At 39.0% G+C, this 22818-nt stretch overlaps 1 protein-coding gene across 1 annotated transcript in view; it reads right to left on the reverse strand.

The window, feature by feature from the left end:
• Positions 1–22504, reverse strand: part of WWC3 (WWC family member 3) — a 98298-nt gene extending 75794 nt beyond the window's left edge. Inside the window, exon 1 of the mRNA XM_053970959.1 lies at positions 22281–22504. Within this exon, the coding sequence (XP_053826934.1) occupies positions 22281–22489 (209 nt within the window). The 5' untranslated portion in view covers positions 22490–22504. The remainder of the gene's footprint in view (positions 1–22280) is intronic.
• Between the last annotated feature and the right edge of the window lie 314 nt (positions 22505–22818).

Below are 22818 nucleotides of genomic sequence, written 5' to 3' on the forward strand. Positions count from 1 at the left end.
GAAAAGCAATTCCAGTACAACCCTGCTCCTTCCAGGCACAGACTAGGAAATCAGTTTCTCCTTCCAGTCTCAATACAATCCCTGTTAGCACCTGAACATCATGGAGGAAAAAAAGGAAGCAGACACAAAGGGATACAAAAGGATACAATTGCAACCATGTGCTGGAAGAAGAGGCAGGGGCAATCAGAAGGCAATGAATGAGCCAAGGAAGCACAGACAGAGAAGCAGGATTCACAAGGGAAAAGATTAACAGCAGAGCTCGAGCAGAAGGGACTGACCAGCAGCAGTGTGAACAGGTCACAGTCTATCTGGCTGGAGGGCAACAGAAAGTAGCCTCTACACCCCTCTGAGACTGCACATGGCTCTGTTCTCTTCTGTGCTCTCCACTCCAGCTATAACCATAAATCCCACCTGCAGTTTTGTATGAAAGCTTGGTACCACTGAACTGGAGAGAACCCTGCTGCCCTAAACTGCACAATCCCATCACTCCATAGCACAGCTACTTCTAACACTCATCTGACCAGACAGTAAACTAAGAGTAGGTATGCTTCAACTCACCAGAACTTCAAAAAAAGTAATGGAGAAAGGGGAAAGAAGCAATTCATGGGGGGAGTCCCATGGATACTGAACAGAGTTTATTTTACTATCAGATGAGCAGAGAGGCAATGTAGAAAAGGCATGAGGTGAGCAAGATCTACTATTCATAACAAACTACCACTAAGCCTCACTCAGGTTGGGGGGTGGGAGGAAAAAAGAAGAACCAAAAAACTCACCCCGATAAAAACCAGAACAGACACATAAAGACAGTTTCACAACAATGATGATGCAGACATGAATTCTGGCATTTTACAATGCTTGGTCTATGCTTGGCTATGCAATTTTAATAAACATGAGAAAAACACAGAGGTGCATCACAAAAACTTCTCAGGAAAAAAAAGACTGAGGCACCAGGATCCATACATTAAAGAGCCTTCTAAAGTTTGGAAGAAGAACACAGCCTATTTCAAAAGTTTCTGAGAAACTCAAGTACACAGCAAATGAAAAACTAAAACCTCAAAAGCACCTCTGAATATCCACTGCTAGACAGTGGTACTGTAGTCCCCCGGAAGAGTAATCCCAATATGAATACTTCCTTCAGTGCTCATGAAAGGTTAAGACCTAACAACATAAGATAATGACACAGATAACATGCTTGGGAATCAACTCATTAATCCATTTATCCGTTAACATTGTTAAAAAAAAATACCAAATAAACCCAAACACCAGAGCTGCGCAGGAAATAACTAGATATTCATGAAGGAAATTAACTATTAAAATACATTAAATGATTGACTGACCAAGCAATCATTAAAAAAAAAAAAGTGTGCAAATGAAACAACCTACTGTTTCAACTATATACTCACTAAACACTATTTTTCCATAGTAATTACAATTTAAATCTCTTCCCAGCTTCTCTTCTTTTACTCATATAAGATCAAGTCTATCTTTAATACAGAAAGCACTTGCCCACAGGGGAGCACAGAAAAACCACAAAGACATCAGAAATGCAGATTAAATGAACAGCAGGAAAAACTGAATTAGGTAAAGAAAAGCATCTGTATTTCCATTAGGTTTATCTGGTACTAAGTAACAAGCAGGTTGGACAGATGCATTCAGAAGAGAAATGGGATTTATGTCTGACATATTAGAATTCTAAGTTCTAGCAGAAGGGACTACATATTTCCTTTTCTTAAAATATAGAAAATTATCTGCTCACAGAAATTATGCAAAATCTTGTCAGAGTAACTGTTCCCTGCATTTCACAGCCTTCTGTGTTACTAGCAGAGGAAGCATATAAAGTTTCCATTTCTTTAACTCCAATGCACCTATTTTCTTCAAAACTATTTATATGCAAGAGCTAACCAGTCTCTGAAGTGAGGATGGCAGGCAGGACTGTCTCCTAGACTTAGGAGCTCATCAGCAAAATTTTAGATAGGCAACAAACTTTTCCCGACAACACTAGCTATTTCCAGTTACTGAAAGATCTACTGACTCAATCTCTGAGTAGCCCAAAAGAGAAAAAAAATTCCACTGTTTTCAGAAGTGTTCTAAGCCTGCTTGCTTAGCTGGGCTGATGAGCAATGCTTCAGGAGATTCAGTAAAAGGAGAGCATGAAGCAAACTGAACCACAACTGCTATTCCAGATGTGTGCTGAAAAATTTGTGACTCAAGTGTGTTTAACAGAGCAGGACTTCAAAACTTACCACCAACTTCTCAAATGCTATTAGGAAACCTGAGTGAACTGAAAGGGAAACTATGGCGCATGAGAAGGCAGCGTACAAGCCTGACAGGGAAATCCCAGAAAAACATGGTAATGACTCTTACATTCCCTTCTCTACACAATTTCATGTTCTGTCATTTTCTAAAAACCTTTCACCATTATCTATTAAGCAAGAAGAAAGCCTCTCCAAGACAGCTGTGGAAAAAGAAACAGGAGCAGTCTCTCTTTCCTCCCCCATCCTGTAGCTTATGCCACAACTGAACAAATAATTTGAAGAGATTTTCTCACCATTTCCTAGACTGCTGCTGCCAGGAAAGCCTCTCTTCTGCCATCACCCTTCCTCTAGCTTCCTTCTGCAGACCTTACTTTCCCATAAGTGAACCCAGATGCTTACACACATAGCCACTCTCTGCTCTTCCCAGGATGAAATCCACAGGATTCTTATTCACAGGATTTGGTTTTCTGAATTCATACTGCTGCAGCACAACAAGGAACTACTAAAGACAGAAGCTGTAAGACGAGCAAACGTGCATCCCTTCCCTACTCTTCATCATAGTTGAAAGACCTAAATTTTTAATGCCCTCAAGTTAACTTCCCTGACAATTTTGCCCTCAAATTCTGATTAGAATATAATGAAAATATCACCAGTTAAATAAATTATTATCATATTGCATTAAATCTAATCCTCCCTCATGCAGCTGACAAGGTGTTTCTAACAACCATTCAGCAGCAAGTCTTCTCAGCCTATTCGGTCATCTTTATTTCGTTTTCACAACAGCCTTCTGAGGCAAGGAACATCACTGCACAGCCAGTTAAACCCTGTTGCTGTGCTGCATGTTAGTGAAAGCCTGAATTTTACAGATATGACTGGTCTAGGCCCCCTCCTACCCTCTGGCCATATATTGAGCAATGCATCTTACTCACAATGACTTAATGCTTCTAATTTCTTCAAAAATTAGTTTTACGGAGACAATTTTCTCTAACTCCTCTCAACAAAGAAGCATTAACAAATACACAAATTTAAGACACCAGTCAAGTCTCAAGTGGAATGCTGATTTGGGCAAGAATACCAATCCCACCCACTCCCCACAAACAACAGCCCAAACTCTCTAAAGAGAGCACCATGCAAGGCAGTGTATCAACTACCTAAGACATCTCTGGATCACACTGCTTTCAGGGATGGCACTAAAGTGATGCTGAGGGCAGACACCCATGCACAAATACACATTTCCACTGATTGAGTAACCTGCATTTCTCAAAATTCCAGCAAACACATAAAAGGGACACTTTTCTTCCTTGTAGAAAATGAGTGCTGACAGAAACAGAGGACGGGATAACATTGCTGTTGCCATAATACAAATTCAGAATACTTAAAAGGATAACACACAATTTATTGACAACTGAGCCAAAACAATTTCATAACTTATGCAATCCAAGAACAGCATAAAAGTAAACAAAAAAAAAAAGTTTATGGAGTCTAATTGGTATTAAAAAGGAAAACTAATTACACAAATGCCATTTTAAATAGTAGCTTGTTCTAACACATGGTTTAATTTAATAGGTATTAAATATATTGTAAGAATGGACAAGTTCTTCCGGCAATTTTTAGCATCCCTCAAAATCAATGTTGAGAAGAAAAAAAGAAATCATTGTCTTCAGAAATCCACCATAAAAATAAAATTAATTTCTTGCTTCTCTCAAAAGTGACCATGAAAATGAACTTGCCTTGCCCTCAGTAACAGTTCATCCTCATGTATTTTGTACAATTAAGCCCAGCACATTGTTCTGTTGTTTTGAACCTACATTGCTTTGATCTTCAATTTCCAAAACAAGAGAACTACAAAAGCATTCTCAAACACACCTTTTAGATCAGACATGTGCTCTCCCATGCACACACATATTAATGGCAGAGAGTACACTATTCCCTTTACATTGCTGCCAACTGCAAGCTTTTTTAAGTGTAAATTTTGACTGTACACAATATACAACTATCCAAACAATGACAAAAACACTTTCTTAGTACTGCCTTCATTTTCTTCTCTGGCATTTTTCTTTCCTGTAAGCACATAAATGCCTTCTCACAGTACTGGGAGCAGTCTAAGCCCTCCAGAGCCACAGCCAGCCTGTTCCACAGAAGGATGGTGAGCTCCAGCAGCATCTCTATGAGCACCACGGCAGTATTGCTATGCTGCATCATGGCACGTGCTCCTGCAGCTCCTTTCAGGGTGCAAGAGTGTGAAGATTCAACTTAGCCTTCCAAGTGATTGGATCATATTAGAAATATTCATGAAGTCATGGCTTTATTTCAAAGATATTTGCTTAAGATAACTTTATTATATATAAGATGCTGTACTACTGCAAATCAAGAGGAAAGTACATTATCAATCCATTTAACACTGGTGATACATCCTATGATAATACAGATTTTATGCATTATTTATAAATACAACCCCAGAAGAAATAAATAGAGCCTACAGCTTGCACAAAATAATATTAACTGCCTTCTGTAAAGAAAGCAACATTACAGTAATGGTACTGTAAATTCATGCTATAAATTATTTACCTTACACAAACACTTCTACATTTGTCTACGCAGGATGTTTCCAGCAGACTCAAAGTAGCTTTGCCGTGGCTCCCATGAGTACAGCTTCCAGCTACTTCAGTGTGGCACAGAGCTCCATCTAATATAACCTAGCCTACACAGGGCTTGTTAGCTCAGGTCTGGTGATGAATTAACCACAGCCACTGGCTCACAACCAGCTCAAAGCATGAGCCAAATCTGCAACATAGCATTTAGACACAACTGACAGCGTCTCATAATGAAATTGCTTACTCACCTTATTCACCTCACTTACTTCATCTAGTGGAATAAACTACTCACCTGTATTGCTACATAAAAAGCATTCATATGGAAGATTGAGGGCCCTGTTTACTCACATCTTAACTTACTGAGCTTTTCTAGGTAGAAAAACCTGTGCTTCGTGAAGGTCAAAACTAAAGCGAACATTTTTTGCTGACAGTGAAACTAATGGCACTCACTGCCCTTGACAGTATTTCACACAATACATCTCTGATACTTATGAACAAAAAAACAACTGCGAACAGCTCCAGGAGGTACATTAACAGCAGGAATCTCAGTGATAGACCTTCAGCAGGATTCTGGCTCTCTAGTCAAGATAACTCTTTTTGCTCATGCATATAGGAAAACAAACCTAAAAGCACCCACAACTCAGCCTAACAGCTACACCGGAAAATTAAATCTAATGCTTTGTTTCATTTGTGCATGAAGAGTGCATCCACTGCACATACACACAGAATGATTAAAGTCCAAGTCTGTACCACAAAATCTGGCACACTAATCTCAAAATGTATTTCTACCATTTAATAGGTAAAAGCATCACTCAGTCTTTAGGAATTGGCTCAATTTTCAAACAAAACTGGCTACTAAAAATTAGCCAACAGGGTCATTAAAAAAAAAAAAAGAAATCAAGTCCCATGTCCTATAAAAATATGGATATGTGATTTTTATTAATAACACAATAGACTTATGTCTATTTGGGGTTTTTACTATTGATGAATTTTCCAATTTTAGGGAAACCCCCTACACAATTCAAATACCTATGAAAGTTTATGGAAGTAGGCAGTCTAATGGAAAGTGAGAAACACATGTTCACACCTAACCAGGTATCAGAATGCAAATAGCCCAAACAAAAGGCAAAAAGCATCCAACAGAACTTTCACCTTCCCAGACTCCAAAGTCTATCAGTTGTAAGACTCCAATCCACAGGAAACCAAGCTTCACCAGTTCCGGTACTCACGGAAATACCTGATTTCTATAAATGGTAACATTTTCCATATAACATCTACTGAGAGCTTCTTCAGCACATCAAACTCTGCACCCTGCAAGGCATCTCCCTGCCCTACCCTAGACAAGCTACCCAAATATTTTTCCTTCCAAATGTTATTTTCTTTAAAAATATATTAAATATTTCCTTTAAAAATCCACAGCTAGTCCTATTTATGTGACTATTTGCTGGGTGGAACAAAGTTAGATGCTAAGCTGGAAATACCATAACAGCTGAGTATTTTAACTGGCAACACCCTTGTAATGACATGCCTGTGTGTCAGATCAGCTAGAGACTCCACAACCTTACAAATCTGACATCTCCCATCTTGAAAAAGTGATTTAGCAGGTTTACCAGAATTTCACATGCACATGGTCACAGCCAATCTTGCATTAAAAACACCCAAGAGCAATGTATAAAGTGTATATTCATGAGCTTGACAGTTGTCACTGATGACTTCAGGACCCAACTCAGGCAGCTCAATATGCCATTCTTCCAAAACTGAATAAAATTTTTGTACCACACAATAATACATACACAATAATATCATTTATGATACAGTATTTTTCTGTAAAATAGAAGCCCAAAGTCAAGGTCATATATTGCTTTTAACACAAATTTTATCTCTTTCCAGATAAAAATCAATAGCCTTATTACCTGTACTGTTCCATCATTATAGGTGAGCACTATTGACACAGATTAGCAGTGTTATACAAGGAAGCTGCTCTAAATAAACATAAATGGTATAATATGGATATTGCAATTCATTGTACATATAACACTTAGGAGATTTTTTTCCTCCAAAATCTGAAAGCAAACATATGGCAGTACATACAAAGACTATACTAAACTTTCCTTATCACAGGTACCCAATGTATTACCCAAAATTTGCTGCTTATTATCCTGTATTTTAAAACTTCAACTGTATTTTGCTGCTTATTATCCTGTATTTTAAAACTTCAACTTTCCTAAGACTTATTTTGTTGCACTTTAAAAATGTAACAAAGCAAAGGAGAGGAGAAAACTGAGCTATGGCTGGACTCAGTAATCCAGTAGATATCAGTCTTGACTAAATAATACTTCTCCTGATTAAAAGCAACCCACCCATGAGAATCAAAGAGACAGAAATTTGGAGACCTGCCAGTTCATACAATAACTATGTTTATTTGTCTTAATAAATATTTAAGAAACATGACTTGTGGTATTTGATACAACTGAGACCATGGTTAAAAGGCCTCTCTCCATGACATAAGCAAATACAGCCTATCCTCTTTATTTGTCCAACTTCTTTTCGACATTCAAGGCTAATCTAGTTTTAGGTCAGGAAAGACTGCGGTCTATCATTTTAAACAAACCATTGTAGTAAAACGTGAACAGGAAATTCCTAACTACACTGTTCAAAGAACAATGATTAGAAAAACAACACAAGCTCACAAAGCACAAGAAGGGCAGTCTGGGTGGAAAATAATAAAAAAAGCATCACACACATACAGTCACTTTGCTCATTTTACTTTTCCCCTGCCAGGCCCCACTCCCCACCTCATCCTCCCCACAAAGGCCAGGGGTCCTTCAGGCCTTGCCAAGGGAGAAACCTTCAGATCCAAAGGGGAAAAAGTGCATACCTTGGAAATATCCGGCCTGCGGGAGTTAGCGCAGGCATGCCATTCATTCCACAACATATAAATGCCCTCTTTAGAGCCTCATCCAAGCAGCAGTTTCATCTGGATTTTGAGGCACAGGTCTGCCTTGTTTTTCAATAAGTTGCAAGCTATTTTTGCCATGAAAAAAAAAAAAAAACCCAACATTTTAAAAGTGTGCCTGCCTAGCATATACAGAGTATATAAAATGAGTATAACGTGGATTCAAGGAAAATCTCCTGTATTAGCACTCTATTCATAGCACAGAGTTCCATCTTCTAAAAGAAACAGAACCCCAAAAACTTAAACCCCCAAAAGCACGACAAAGCTCACGTATTTTAAATTCTACCAAGTGTAGTACCTTAAAACAATCAAAAATTCTTTAACTGAAGTGCTCTCACAACTATTTTGAAATTATTCTTGTAAAAATCTCAACAACTGACCATCTTCGCTAATGGGGAGAAAAAAAATGTATTCCTAATTTGAGAAAGAAATCACAATAAAGGGGAATTAATTCACTTCTAACATCACATACTAATATTACATTAATATTAGTATTAATGCCTATTAGTTTGTATAACATCTGGTTTTTTTTCTTTACAGAAAACCTAGAAATTTCTGGATATGGGTATTAGTACTAAAATCTTCATCCACTTTGAAAAATAAGCTTCTGAGCACATACATAAAAAGGCGAAAGACAGGAAAAATTTAACACAGGATCTCAAAAGACTTGCATTTTAAAGAACTATATTCAAGGACTGGAGGGTAGGAGAAAATTTCCACAGTCAGGACACTACCCGTATTTTCAGGGTGTTCCAAATGGAACAAGAGTTTTGGACACAGGGTAATTTGTATTTTAAAGAGAACAGAAAAGCCTTTTATAAATGCTCCATAGATTCCAAATGTAAAGAAAATAAACTTACAGTTGTGATTCAAGTAAAAAATGAACATGATTTTCTTTATCAAGTCACTTCAGAAAGAATAAAACAAATATCTTAAGGACCATGTGGGCAAACAGTCATATGTGCAAAACTTCAAAAACTCCAGATGTTCACATACCAAACATAATTACCCCAAAGGAGATATTCCAGAAATTTATTACAGTATGTTTTAATGATAAAATGAGGCAGCTGTATTTTAAAGCAATAAAATTTTTTAAAAATTCTGAACCCATTCCACATTAGAAGAAAAAAAATTACCAATATTCCCTTTCAGATACTTTTTCCAAAAGAAGCTGATAAGGGCCAAAAATTTTTGTACAAGTCAGAAAACAGAAAGAAAGTGTCTTTAACTCAAGAATCCAAACTGAGTCCCATCAATAGTAATGAAAGTGTATTATTGCCTATGGGCTGTTTGGCAGATTATGAGACAAAACAGAGGACACATTTCACTCCTACCAGGCAGATGTCCAGAGAACAAGATCAGCTACATCATCGCTGTAACCAAAGAGAAGCCCTCAACAGGCACAGACAGATACAAGATTACTCCGTGAAATAATTTCCCTAACACAATATTACAAGACAGCTCACTCTACATACAAGTACTGGTATTTCAGTGGGAGAAGTTTGCACAAATGAACTACCTTCCACAATCACGGCAGCTTTATTTAGCCCATTTCCCAAACATTGTGACAAATTTTATGAACACTAGTTTTTAAAAAAATACATACATCTCCATTCATATGAATCACCTGCTGTTTTGTCTTTTATTAAGTAATTTTAAAAAGCACCCTATAATCCAGTTTAGCATTAAAACAAGTTTACATCTAAGTTCTATGAAATGTTCAAGGTTTTTGTGTATTTTCTTCTGAGAAAACTTAAGACTTTTTTCTAAGCACATGATGCACTCCAAGAAGACAAAAAGTTGGGATATCAAATTCTATGCCAAAATTTCCGGAAGCCATTACTGGAAATGTATTAAAAATTAAGGTAGCTGGTAATTTCCTAAAAGTTCTTGAATCCCTAAGAACAGATTTAGTACAAAGAGTAAGGACATTCTTCAAAGAGTAAGGAGTGACATTTACAGCCAATTACAGGAAACACTACTATGACTTTTCTTTAAAAACTGAAACCAACAAAAAAACCATCACAAAACTAATCATGGCTCAGCAAACCTTCCATGGATCACTCCCCACAAACATTTCTCAATTCCAACTTTCCAGATGTAAAATCAGAATTATGTTCACTAAGAGAAGCACTGAAATTATAGCCATAAACAAATATTGTAGATGGTAAGTTGCCTGAAATTTCAGATGATTGAATGACCACTCCTTCCTACACAATTGTGTTTGGATACTTGCTCATGGATTAAAAATGCTCTTTGATCCAAAAGCCTTCTATCATGTCCAACTGAAGAAGTTTGTAACACTTCACTAAATCTTCATGTAAGTGCATACAGAAAAGTACTAAAGATGACAACCAGGAATTTACAAAGTAGCTTATTTTACAGTAAGAAAATAGTTTCTGGGACTGGAAATACAGTATTTTCATTGCACCATCAATCCATCAGAATCCAAGAGTCAGCCTGATCATAAACCTCTAGACAGTTTACTCCCAAAATAGGCTAAAGGGAAAGATTTTATTTAGCAAAAATTAAAGGGTTTATTTCACAGTTTCTTGGGAAAAAATCGTAGCTGTACTCTATTAAAAAAAATAAAACACAACAACCCAACCAAGCCATAGAGAACACACCAAAATATAACAACCTACCACTTTAATTCTGCTTAAGACAAGTATGCAGGGTTCAGCACTTAATTTTTCCCTCAACAGCATCATCATCTTCCTGAATAGAAGACATTAAGTAACACATTTCAAGAACAGTAATCATACTTCACACTGCAGATCAGTTCCAAGGTACTTAGCTGAAACTAGCCATTCACTAAGATCAAAGAAAACACTTCTTAAATTCAATGTGCTACACAGTGTTGTGAGAAATCAAGCTGTTTAGGTTAATCAGTCCACGAGACTCAATATACAAAGATTATTAAATACAAGCAATACAAAAGAAAGGATGAAGGCAAGTTCTAGGAACTCTCCTTCCATCTCACTACATGCTTCCCTTGACTAAGGCAAAAGGCTTAAGAAGTCTCTTATTTCTTGAACTCCAATACGCACTGTAGCCACCTTTTAGTAATGCAACTGCAGAGTTGCTTCTTTCTGCAGTCCTGGCTATAAACAAAGACATTAAAGTATTGGACCATGCTGCATTAAGCTGCATTTCCAAGGGCTGAGAACTGTGTGAAATCAAAAAGAAGTTTTCACAACAGACATTCCTCTTTATGACATGACATTTACTCACAAAGTTCCCCTAGAAGCAACAGGAAATGATGGCTAATCAGTCCAGATACAAAATACAGCTGATAAAAAAATACCTTACCATTTTTCATTAAAATGCTTTTGCTTTCCTTCTGGAGAAAATTATTTTTTAAAACCTTTGTGAAATATGGAGATTTAGTTAAAACTATGTCTTTTGCCATACAGATGAGACATAAGCATCAAAATCAAATTGCAATTAAGAAACAGGCTACAATGGATTTTAAAAGCACTTTTAATAGAAAAATTCAACCTCTGAAGCACTATCAAATGAATAAAGTGGAAGCTCACAGGTGTATGTCTATTTAGGCATGGATTGCATTTGATTACTTGAGAGGAATCTCAAAAAGCAAGAAACAAGCCCATCATTTCAAAGTACAGCATTTTTAACCATCTTTCTGCAAGCTGGTACTAGTGAACATTTTTCTAAAAAAATAATTCTATAATTTGTCCCAACTGAGCAGCTACATTAAGCACGGAAGTAGTATTCAAACGCCCGTGCAGAGTCTTGAGCACATGGTGCTTGTTTATCACAATCTCAGTACACCCATAACCACAAGAGCACCACTAGGCTTTCCCTTGAATAAACTATGAGCTGGCAGAAAAGCAAAAATAAGACAAGTCAGTCAATAAGACAAACCAACACAGAGTAGCATACACTTTTTTTCAAATGTTGCCAATCAGTACACTGCATACAGTTGAAAACCAGCATGTACAAATATACAATATTTAACCAAATTTTAACCAAATTTTGACCAAATCACCTATTGCAGTTTCATCTCCAACCTTTTCCTCCAAATTTTTTTTCACTGTATGGAGTAGAGGTCAGTTATGCTATCTCTAACAGATGATCATCAGGTTAATTTGTGTTAATCATCAATTATAGTGTTAAAGGCTATTTAGACACTACTAAAACTGACTTTTAATATAACAGGCATGATGGTCATTAAATCAATTATTTCTTGGGTTTTCTGGTTAACTTACTCTGAAGTTTGGGATTCAAGAATTTTTACCTAGGTGCCTTATCATATCTTTAATACTATGATGCTTAGTCTTATCCAAAAGATGTAATCTGGGGGAAGCAAAAGACACACAAGTGTTCAGTTATTTCCAAACACACGCACTTCCTTCTCCATCTCCTAACTGTCCCTATACTGCCCCCCCAAAAAAAAAAAGGTAGCAGACTTCTTATTCTGTAATTCTCTTTTAAGCATTCATAGAATTGCTCTTCAAGTCAAGTAACTTTGGACTGTCTCCACCTTTGAGAAGTGGGTCACAATTTGTTTATGGTATAGAATTAGATAATTATGCAGTACTTCAGCTGCTTTCCCAAAGATGGATAGGTCCTGCTTTCTAAGAAAATGTTGTGCATTACGACTTTTTAAAAGTCTTATTTTTAGCTGTTTAAACTCCAATCCAGCATTAAATAAATCAATTTTGAAATATTATACATTTTAAGCTTTGATACCAAACTTTGCATTTTGCCATAAAGAACCCTAATCACTCATTGTGCGAAAGAGTTTCAGCCTAAGGTATAATATAAGTCAAAACGGTTTCAGGATTCTCCATAGATATTTCATCTTGAAAATAACTCTTTCAGAACGCTATGAAAGATAGCCTTTGATTCTCTGTTGCTGGTTCAAGGGTGTTGATATCGCTGCACTTTATTTTTGTCCCACTGCCAATTAAATATACTGAAATAGAAAAGTCTTTGAAAACAAAAATTAAAAAATGTAGTTGCTTTAGGTTTTGATATTTACTAACTCAGCCCTTGATGGCAACCAGCTCCTTCAGCCAAAGAGTGAACAGTACAGCACAGAACTACCTTCATCCTGCAAACCACGGGGAGACCACCAAGCTCATCGCTGGACGCAAAAGCCTTTCCCTACTCCAGCCAACACTCACAGTAAAGTAGAGAAAAACTGAGAAACATTACAGCTTATTTGATCATGCAACATGTACCTAGAGCAAGCCTCACCAGATGGGTAGCAGTATTAAATGGCTGACTCAAAGAATTCAGCTGGCTATTAAGTCACTGATCATGTCTTGCCATCCTTTTAGCACACGCTCATTGTATTAAGTCCAATTTTCCTATTTGGTTCAGAATAAGAAATGATCAAGACCCTGTGCCATGGCAGAACAAAGCCAACACCCCCATTCCTTGCTACTAATGACTAGCTAAGAACTGAAGGATTTTTTTCTCACGAAATAGGCTAGATTGGTATCAAGGAAAAAGAATACATCATCAGACTCCCTGCTCCTCTCCACAAGCAAAGACAAAAATCTTGTTCATCTAATCCTAATATCACAACCTCTTCCTCTATGACCTGGCAATTTCCACCTGTACACATTCACCTCCCTTAAAAAATTCCCCAGATCCAGTGTAATGATCTTTTTGACAAGTTCTCACTTCAAACACTGGCGACAAAACCACCTTTTAAGTCACCCAAATTGCTACTTTGTGGTTTTTGTTGTTACCTTGACATGCCTTTTCATGCTCCATCCCTTCCTCAGTCACACCCTATGCTTCTACACCCGACTGAGATCTTCCTTGGAGGTGTTCCACTATCAAGATCCTTCCCACATCTACCTGAACTTATACTCAGTTCCCTCATACACACCTCCCAAACACACATCTGGTCGAATTCCCTCACACATCAACTTTGTTCCCTGTCAGCAACAGCAACACTCACCACTGACTTCACCAAGTCTTTAGTGTTTCCAAGCTGGTGATGATACCACTCAGTGCTCAAATCTCAGTCCCCAAATCAGTTCTATATGCAGCTCTATCACCTCTTAATAGCCCCTTCAGTGCTGCTACTCTAAAAAACTGACTCTGACACCAGTTTTCTTTCTGTTTGCCTTTAAACATCCACCTTATGTCTGAAAACTGATTCCCTCCTTTTAAAACGTAACTTGAAGCTTGTTTAGAGATGTGTTGTTTTACTATGGGAATATTTTAAAAATCAGTAGTCAAGGCTGCCATTCACCAAGAGGATTTACTCAAAGAAGGTTTTAAACTGACTCATCACTTTTGCCTAATCCAATTCCTTGTTGAATCCAACTTAATTGACATAAACCACTTAAATACCCATCTGCCCCAAAGGTTAAGTAAGTTTAGGGAAACTAAGCCAACTGAACATTACCCCTCCCCAAAAAAAGAGAAAAAAAGAGATATGGAATACTGCTTAGGGTTGGGTTTTTTTCTCATTTTTCTTACTGCAAGGTCAGATAAGCAAGGGTACCGGTGCAAGAGAGGGGTGAGACCATGTGGTTTGGCAGGGAGGACATTACTGGTTTTGGCAGCAGTGAATTATTAGCTCAAGAGCACTGTATTGCCAAACCTTGCTGAGCGTGCTCCCTGCCCTGCCACAGCAGGCAATGAGGTAGGAAAAATACCTAGAGCGTGTTTTCTCTAGTGCTCTTCTTTCAACCAGAAACGAGCTGAAGATTACTTAAAAGCTGCAATACTAGCTGACTTTGCTGGTGAATGTGAACTGTCACATCTGCAGCAGATAAGATATTCAGGAAGTTCTATTTTTAACTGTAGGCAGAAAAGTATTAGTTTTACTTTTTTCAATAATGAATCGACTAAATACTCCTGTTTGGCCTCACCAACAACTTTACAAAGCTCTACCTTCCAAACAACACAAAATTATAAACCAACATTATATTTAACAGGCACCTCTGTGAAGCTTGTTAACAGGGCTCTACTATAGACAAGTTTCTAAGTTTTTTTCATTACTGCCTACAAGTAATTTGTTCTTATGTTTACACAGTGTTGTCACTATATTTATATTTGCTAAAAACATGAAGTTGCTATCGCTCAAACTAATCATTAGCATCCAAGCCTAAATAGGATTCTTTTCTCCAGATAATAGAACTTAAATCCTAGCCCTAGCCTTCTGACATTTCAAATCTTTCATTCTCAAATGTGCAGATCCTGAAAAGCAGAGACTTCCCTCCCCATACCCTTTAGAAGATATGCTAATGCAAACACCCAATTTTCTTTTTACAATGCCTGGTGCAGTTTAATTACAATAAATACAACGACTGTGTCTTTACCAACTTAGATACACACTAATTTATATCTATAAAAATAGCAAAGTACCTTTTCTGACAGTTTCAAGCATGGACAAGTTCCAACAGAACAGGGTTTCTCAGTTTGCAAGAACCAGCGCAGATGTGAGTCAATACCATGTCACAGAACCCTTCAAGAAACAGCCCTCATAACACGTGCCATCACATTGCTGTAACACACTCAAGGCACAACTGCTAATTTAGTCCTTTCTAGCATGCTCACAAATACAATAAGGCAGGTGTCTACATTACATATCTAATTGCTGAAAATACTTCCATTAAGAGGTAAAAACTCCACACACAAAAAACCCCTTCACCTTTAACAAAATGTCAAGAAGCTTAACAGTGGTGGCTGTTTTTGTTAATGAGATTTCTGTGGCTCAATAGATGTTTTGATGCTTTAGTACACATGCATTAGGTCTTGAAATTTTATGCTGCCTAAACCAGATTTTCAAAGGATATGTATTTTAACTAGCAAAAGCCAATTAAATAAACCATAAATCACTATTATTGTTCTATAAAGAAAAGCTTTCATCTTAGAAAGAATCAGTGGATGCCTTCTACCTCTACTTTTCAAGACACTGAAAAACTACTAAAAACATTTATAATACTCAGTGACTGGAGATGCAGCACTCATTTATAACAATGCTAAACCGCAAGAAAACGTGAATGCTCACTTCATACAGGCACTACTTTTCCAAGAGCAACATAAATCTGAAATCAAGTTACTTTTTGAAACATTTAAATCAGAGCGGTAAGATCAAGGGAAGAGAGGGGAAAAAGCTGTAATTTAGAATTATTTACCATGTATCAGCTGATTAACATTGTATCAGAATCTACCAATCAAACAAAAGACTCAGCTTGAGAGCAGACCTAATACCAAGTAACATTAATTCTAGGATGCTTGTGTCTTCATTCATTCTCAATCAGAAACATTTTCATAGGATTCATGCACAATATGAAGTTAAATATCTGTCTGAAGACCTACCAGATAGGATGAAAAAAAATATGAATGTATCTCCCTCATGAAAGGCAGAGAAGTAGATCTATCATGGCATATATATATATATATATATATATACATGTGAAGCTTTCAAAACAAATGTCAGCTACAGCATGCCCTTAAAAATGTTACTGAATTAGTCCAAGCAAGAGCCAAAGTACAAATATGTGCACATTGCCCAGAGAGGCCCAGGGCACTGCAGCCCTTTCTCAACACCATTTGCTGCAGCATGTATTCCCAGTCACATGCCAGGAGAGCAGCCTACACAGCTGCACAGCTTTCTCATCCACACTGTGGCTGCATCCAGGCTTGACATTTACAGAGAAAATTCAAAACATCTGGATCTCAAATACTGTTTTATATGCAATGCTTTTTATATAAATTCTATCAAGTCCACTGTGTTGCCAACTTGAGGTAATCAAATGGTGCAACTGCAGTGACCTAGATGCTTGAAGTAATGACAATAAATAGGATTTCTTCCTGGGTGCATAAAGAGAAACAACCAAATAGAGCAGCTCGCCACTTTCTAATGAAAGGATGGCTGCTCTGCCAATCCTTATGAGATATACTTAGCTATATATATTTTAACTACAGGTCAAATGATATATCATGCAATGGAGGCAGTAAAAATTGATGGTCATAAACAATGAGACTTCAAATGATAACTGACTTAAATTGGGGGAAAAAATAGATTATTTCAGCTATGGAGTAAAGGAGTGGAAAAACTACTCTGATATCTAGTATCTACTATGATTAAAATCATAGCATATTTCTGGTTTTAACTTCTGACTATCAGATGCTATTACAAATCTACCAAAGAAAAGAGTTCTGAAGTCTCTGGTATCATCTCTTTTTATGAGCAGTACTCAAATCGCTTCTTAAACACCTCTTCAACTGAATAAATTCCACTCTTCCTCTCATGGGAGAGCATATTTTCCAGATTTTTACTCATTCAACAATTTTTTTTTTCCTTTCCAAGCTTCTTCATCTCTTGCAAACTTGGCAACAGCCTAGAAAGTAAATTTATAAAATCACAACCAAATTACTTTTTCAACAGTTCTGCACCACTTTATATTTTCAAAGAATCACCTCCAGAAATACATTTCTGTACCTTACAGGTTTCATTTCATGTCTGATGCATATTAACAACTTGCATCATAGTCAAATACAGCATATGATTTAAATTTGTCCAGTCATTGAAATATTTTCTGAGGGAAGACTAAAAGTAATGATCAACAATAACTTTGTTTTGTTCCCATTCCACAAATGGTATTAGCTCAAAACAAAACTATGAGTTGACAGAGTTGAACATCAAAATACAACAAACAGGAAGTAGACAAGAAAAGTCTGAAGACATATACAAATCTGAAGGTGACATTCAAAAATGCAGTGGTACTAAGGATACTGCTGCCTTCATCTGTCTGATGTTTTGGGATATAAGTATTTGAATCCTAATAATGAACGTCACTAATTGCAACTCTCAGTATAGGGGTTTAGGCAGACCCCAAAAAATGCTATTTTTGAAAAAAATTGAATGCTTCTTATGATTTGGATTGCTGAATACTGCCAACTGTACAGATAAATTCCAATACACTATGAAATATTCCCTTGCCTTGACAAAGAGGCCACTGACTTTCTAACCTTATCGCATGGTGGCATGTCAAAAGATCCTTTGCTTCACTAAAGGCCCATCTTCCAATCTGTGCAAAAAACTTCAGAAGCCATTCTCATCACTTCACAGCTCTCCCATCTGCCCTCAGAGTTGCTCCTTTACATATATCAAATAAGGCAAGAAAATTTATGAGAAAATAATTTCTCAGTAAAAATGCTCTTTTAATACAAAATAAGCAATAGCTAAGAGACTCAAAAGTCTGGAAATGTCTAGATTTTAATATCTGACATGAATATGCTTTTTATTTAGGTTTCTTACTTACAATTTCTTATTTCTTTATGAAGCCAGCCTGGGGAAAGAGAAATCATGATATGCAGCATCACACCAGCACATGTTTGAACACCTTGTTGTGCCACTTGCCATAACTGAGGTAACAATAGTAGTAGCAGACTTGTCTCACCCAACAGGAGAAGTCAACTAACTGGGTAATACAGACATTTGCTAAAATCAAATAAATTATAAGAATAAGGAGTCCTGAAATAGTTCAGCAAAAAGTAGTCAGCACTTCTGGACTTTCCTACCCAGTACTTACTCACTTAAGCATTTTTACACTGCACTCCTAACAACAGATACCTGCCCCTAGTGACTTTGCCAAGCTGTCTCCTTGTTTTAAACCCATTACCCTTTCCTGCTTATTTCCAGTCTCTACAATTCTGACTTTTCAATAGTCTCTTTGTCCAGCCCATCTTACATTTCTTGAGCCCCATACTCGCACCTCACACATAGTTCTTGTATTTCACCTTCCAGTCATCTTCCCTTCTTCACCTAGACTTTGCATGCTGCCCCTCGTGGTATTTTCTCACCCTGAAGATTCCTCATCCAAACCCAGTGTTTCTTCTTTTCCCTCAGGGTTCCCTGTACAGAAAAGAGCTGACAGCCTCACACCCTGAACCCTCACCAGACCAGTTTCTCCTTACTTGTTTCTCCCTGCTCCACTGGTTTTCAGTCCAGTTCCCCTACTTTTTTCTTCCCAGACTTCAGGTGCCATCCACCTTCTCCCTGCCCCTAGCTCCTGATTGCTTTGCTTTCAAAATCCACCAAATTTCCCCCTTTTCTGTCAAATTCCAGGGCCAACTCCATTTGATCCCATACCTTTTTCCAACCCACCTCTTCTACAAGGCCAGGGTTTTCCTCTTGTACTCACATAATTCAGCTAATGAGGACATAGGACAGAAACACTCCCCAGTACCCCCAATCCATGTTGCAGGAGGTTACATGCAGCTGCTAAAATCTAGGTCTTTACCAAGCCCATACTAATTTTGTAATTCCCCCCCAGCTGGTCCAAATAGATTATTTCTCCATGCAAAAACACTCCTACACCTTTTAAGTCTAAAATCCTCACTCCAAAAGAACATGATTCAAATCTTTAAACCACCAGGACAAGTCACATTAAGAAGCTGAAAGACTCCCTCTTCCCTAGTTATTCAAAAAAACCAACACTGTATTTTAGGTGAAGTTTCCACATACAGCAAATCTAGCAAGACTCATGAGCTCAGAAAGTTTTTGCCAAACTCCAAGAATTTTGTCTAAGCTCTAATCACTTGAAAACAATCTTGTAACAAACAGCAACAGTAGTAAGATCTCTGGAGCCACAAGGGTCATCAATATCAACCACAAACACAGTCAGTCTTTTATAAATTCATTTACAATCCCATTATTGAACAGAATCTCAATGTAGCAAGTACTGTGCAAACACAAGATAAAAAGGCAGTTCCCTGCCTTGAAGAATTTACAATCTATTAAGATAAAAGACAACTACTACCACGAGATGAAAACATGCACTGAATGGCTCCCTTCTGAGATCTACAAGATCTGCTAAACAACCATCCACAATCTATTCATGACACATTCATGCAGAGCAACACAGCACCTTCCCGAACCTAACCACTGATTTGATACTGAATATAACATCCTTCTCAAATCTGCTCACTTTATCACTCTTTCACCTCGTTTTTCTTACCACAGAAAATCATAAGGTATCCACTTGTGAGTCCTTTTCCCCTTCTCAGTCTTTATTATTCTGACTTGCCTCCCTTACCCTCATCATCTTCTCTTTCCCGGACTCCAAAATCCTTTATAGAGCACTTCTCCAATTAGCATTTCTTTGTCTTTTTGGCTTCAATGGGGAAAAACACTGGGGGAGGGGTGGGAAATTTGTTTTGTTTTGTGGTGGGATTTTTAATTGAATAATTATTTCAAATCAAATTCACTAACCAAACTATACAAAAGGCTCAGAAATCTCAGGGGGAGTCCTGAAAACAAAAAACAAACTACTGAGTGCCAGCTAAATGGAAAGAGGAGCCTATGGGGGTGCTTAGAGATTACTAGCTATAGGAAAGCTTGGAGGTGCTGATTCTCAGAGCCCTTGATCAAGTGCAGCACGGCCTGTGGTCTCACAGCTTTGTCCAATTCCTCCTGGGTAGAATAAAACTACCCAAACACAGAAATGGGGGGGCTGAACTCTGTCACTCTATTCCAAACTCATAATGCTGAGGTACATATAACACAAGTAGGTTATTCTACCCTCCACTTAAAACCACTTTTTGCAAAAATACAGCTTCAATACCACTTCACTGCTACTCTTACCTTTCTTTCCTAAACTTCCTCAGAAAACAACTACCTTGATCCTTTCCTACTTTGCTGCTGCCCATGGGAATCTGAATAGCTGCAATAAAACCCAGAAAGACTGGTCACTTTCTGCCATGCAAAACCCAGACATCTCACTAAAATAACAATAGTAGTCTATTCTCAATCAGAGATTAACTCTGCAGTCATAGAACCAGCTCCTGCTACTTGAATTCTCTATAAACTACCGACGTGTTCATGAAAACACCATCTCTTTTCTATCTGCCCCAATGCAAATGTTTCAATCTCTGCTCTGCAGCCTGTTCTTAACCAATGTGAAAAATAGATCTAAGTTTAAACCTTGGAGTGAAGTATTTAGACAAAATTTCAAGCAACGTGTGGCATTTCAATTATTTCTTCCAAACATGGAGCCATAATTTTAGCAATACTACATAAGTTGAACAGTAGCTCAATTTTAAAACTGTAGTAAATGGTTAGATAATTTCTGTTATTGTCTGTATAGAAAATATTGCAGAAGACAAAACCACATACTCTCTGAAATATATTGGAGAAGATGAGATGCAGAGAAGCAACAGACATCGATTACCTTTACAACACGGTATTAAAAATAACCTAACAATGTGTACACGCCTTTTGACATAGAAAAATTGTACTATCTAAAGCATATTAACAAATACTTAATATCTCAGCAAAAAAATGCATGCATGCACAAATACGTCCACATAATGAGATAAAACATTATCTGGTAGGTAAATATTTAGGCCATTTAAACAATTATGCATTGTCGTGCAAAACGACAGGAATTTCTCAAATTACTACAGTCTTTAACCCAGACTGTGCTTAATGTTTCTGTGGCCTGCTTAACATTCCAGGCATACTTCTGGCAAGGTAGCTCTCTCTGGCTGAGGTTCAAACTGTCCTTGTCCAACTTTCACTTACTATAAAAACATTGTTTAATATAGAAAAGCATACACAGAGACATATGTTTCTTATTTCGCAGACACCTAAAATACTGACACTTGTGTTCACTAACTCCGCGTGGAAATTTTTAGGCGACCGCTTTGAAGCGAGGTCGTCTTTTACTGGGCAGCACGCGCAGCAGAGCCCACACTTCCACCAGACTTCATCTACGACGCTTAAATACTGCTTATAACGCATTTCTGCTAAAGCCGTAAGACCTGCCCGTATTTATTCACCCTAAGTGAGAAGAAAAGGCCTAACTTGGTCTCCCCACGCACCGCAGGGCCGTGTAGACACTGCCCCGGACACCACGCAGCTGCAGATTTTTGCTGCTAATTTGCAGCAGACCGCGTATTTGTCAAATTAAGTGCAGGAATTTCCCGGTTTGCTTACCTCCACGCAGCGTTATCTTTTATGAGGAGGTAATCTACCAAATTACTCCAGCATGCCTCCAGCCTGCTGCTGCCAATTAGTTCAGCCCGGCTAATAAATCAGGATGGGCAAGCCGCTCGGTTACAGAGGGGCTGGTCCGGTACGCGAGGAGTATAAACACAGGCGGTGTCAGCGCTCCTGCCTCCCCATCTTCCCCTCACGCCGAAATAACGCTTAGTCCGAGCATCCACCACAGGGAGGTGGGGGGCAGAAATTCTTTTTTTTTTTTTTTTCTAGATCAGATTTAACATTTAACACTTCGGACAAACGCATCAGCAGCAAGGGTAGAGGCTCTGCCCCCACGATGGGCAGCGGAGGGCCGTTGTGACAGACCACTCTCCCTGGGCCGCGGACTCGGAGCCTCCGACGGCACCGCCGTCCCCGCCGCCCACACCCTCCCGGCGTCCGCGGACGGGGGAAGGAATATGTCGCCGATGGGCCCGACCACGGGTGAACGGGGCTCAGGCCCTCTTTACCCCCGATCTCACTCGTACCTGTCCCGGGGGTCGATCCACGAGGTCTGCCGGGTGTTGTGGTCGATGTAAAAGACTCGCCCGTCGAAGTCCCTCGCTTCCTCCCAGCCGGCGGGCAGCGGCAGCTCCGAGCTCTCTCGGCCCCGCTGTCCGCCCGCCGCCGGCCCGCCGCCCTGTCCCGCCGCCGCTTGCTGCTGCCGCCGCCGCCGCCCGCCGCTCAACCACGGCATGGCCGCTCCGCCGCCGGGCCGCCGCCGCCCTGCTCCGGCCGAAAGCCGCTCCCCGCCCGCCGCCGGGGCAGCTCCAGTCCCGCCCGGGCCGCGGCCGCCCGCCGCCTCCTCCTCCTCCTCTTCCTCCTCCAGCACTAACAGGCGGCCCCGCAGGGAGCGGGACTCGGGCGGCTCCGGCTGCGCCGCGCCGAGCTCATCCTCCCCCGCGCCAGCCCCGCTCCAAGCCGGGACCAGCCCCGCCGCGCTTCCTAACTCCGCCCGGGACCTGCCCCGCACCGCCCCGGCTCCCAGCCCCCGATCCCGGCCCGAGCGCCCCCGCCCGCCGGTCA

The sequence above is a fragment of the Vidua macroura genome, chromosome 2 (genome assembly GCF_024509145.1).
Source record: "Vidua macroura isolate BioBank_ID:100142 chromosome 2, ASM2450914v1, whole genome shotgun sequence".
Lineage (NCBI taxonomy): Eukaryota > Metazoa > Chordata > Aves > Passeriformes > Viduidae > Vidua > Vidua macroura.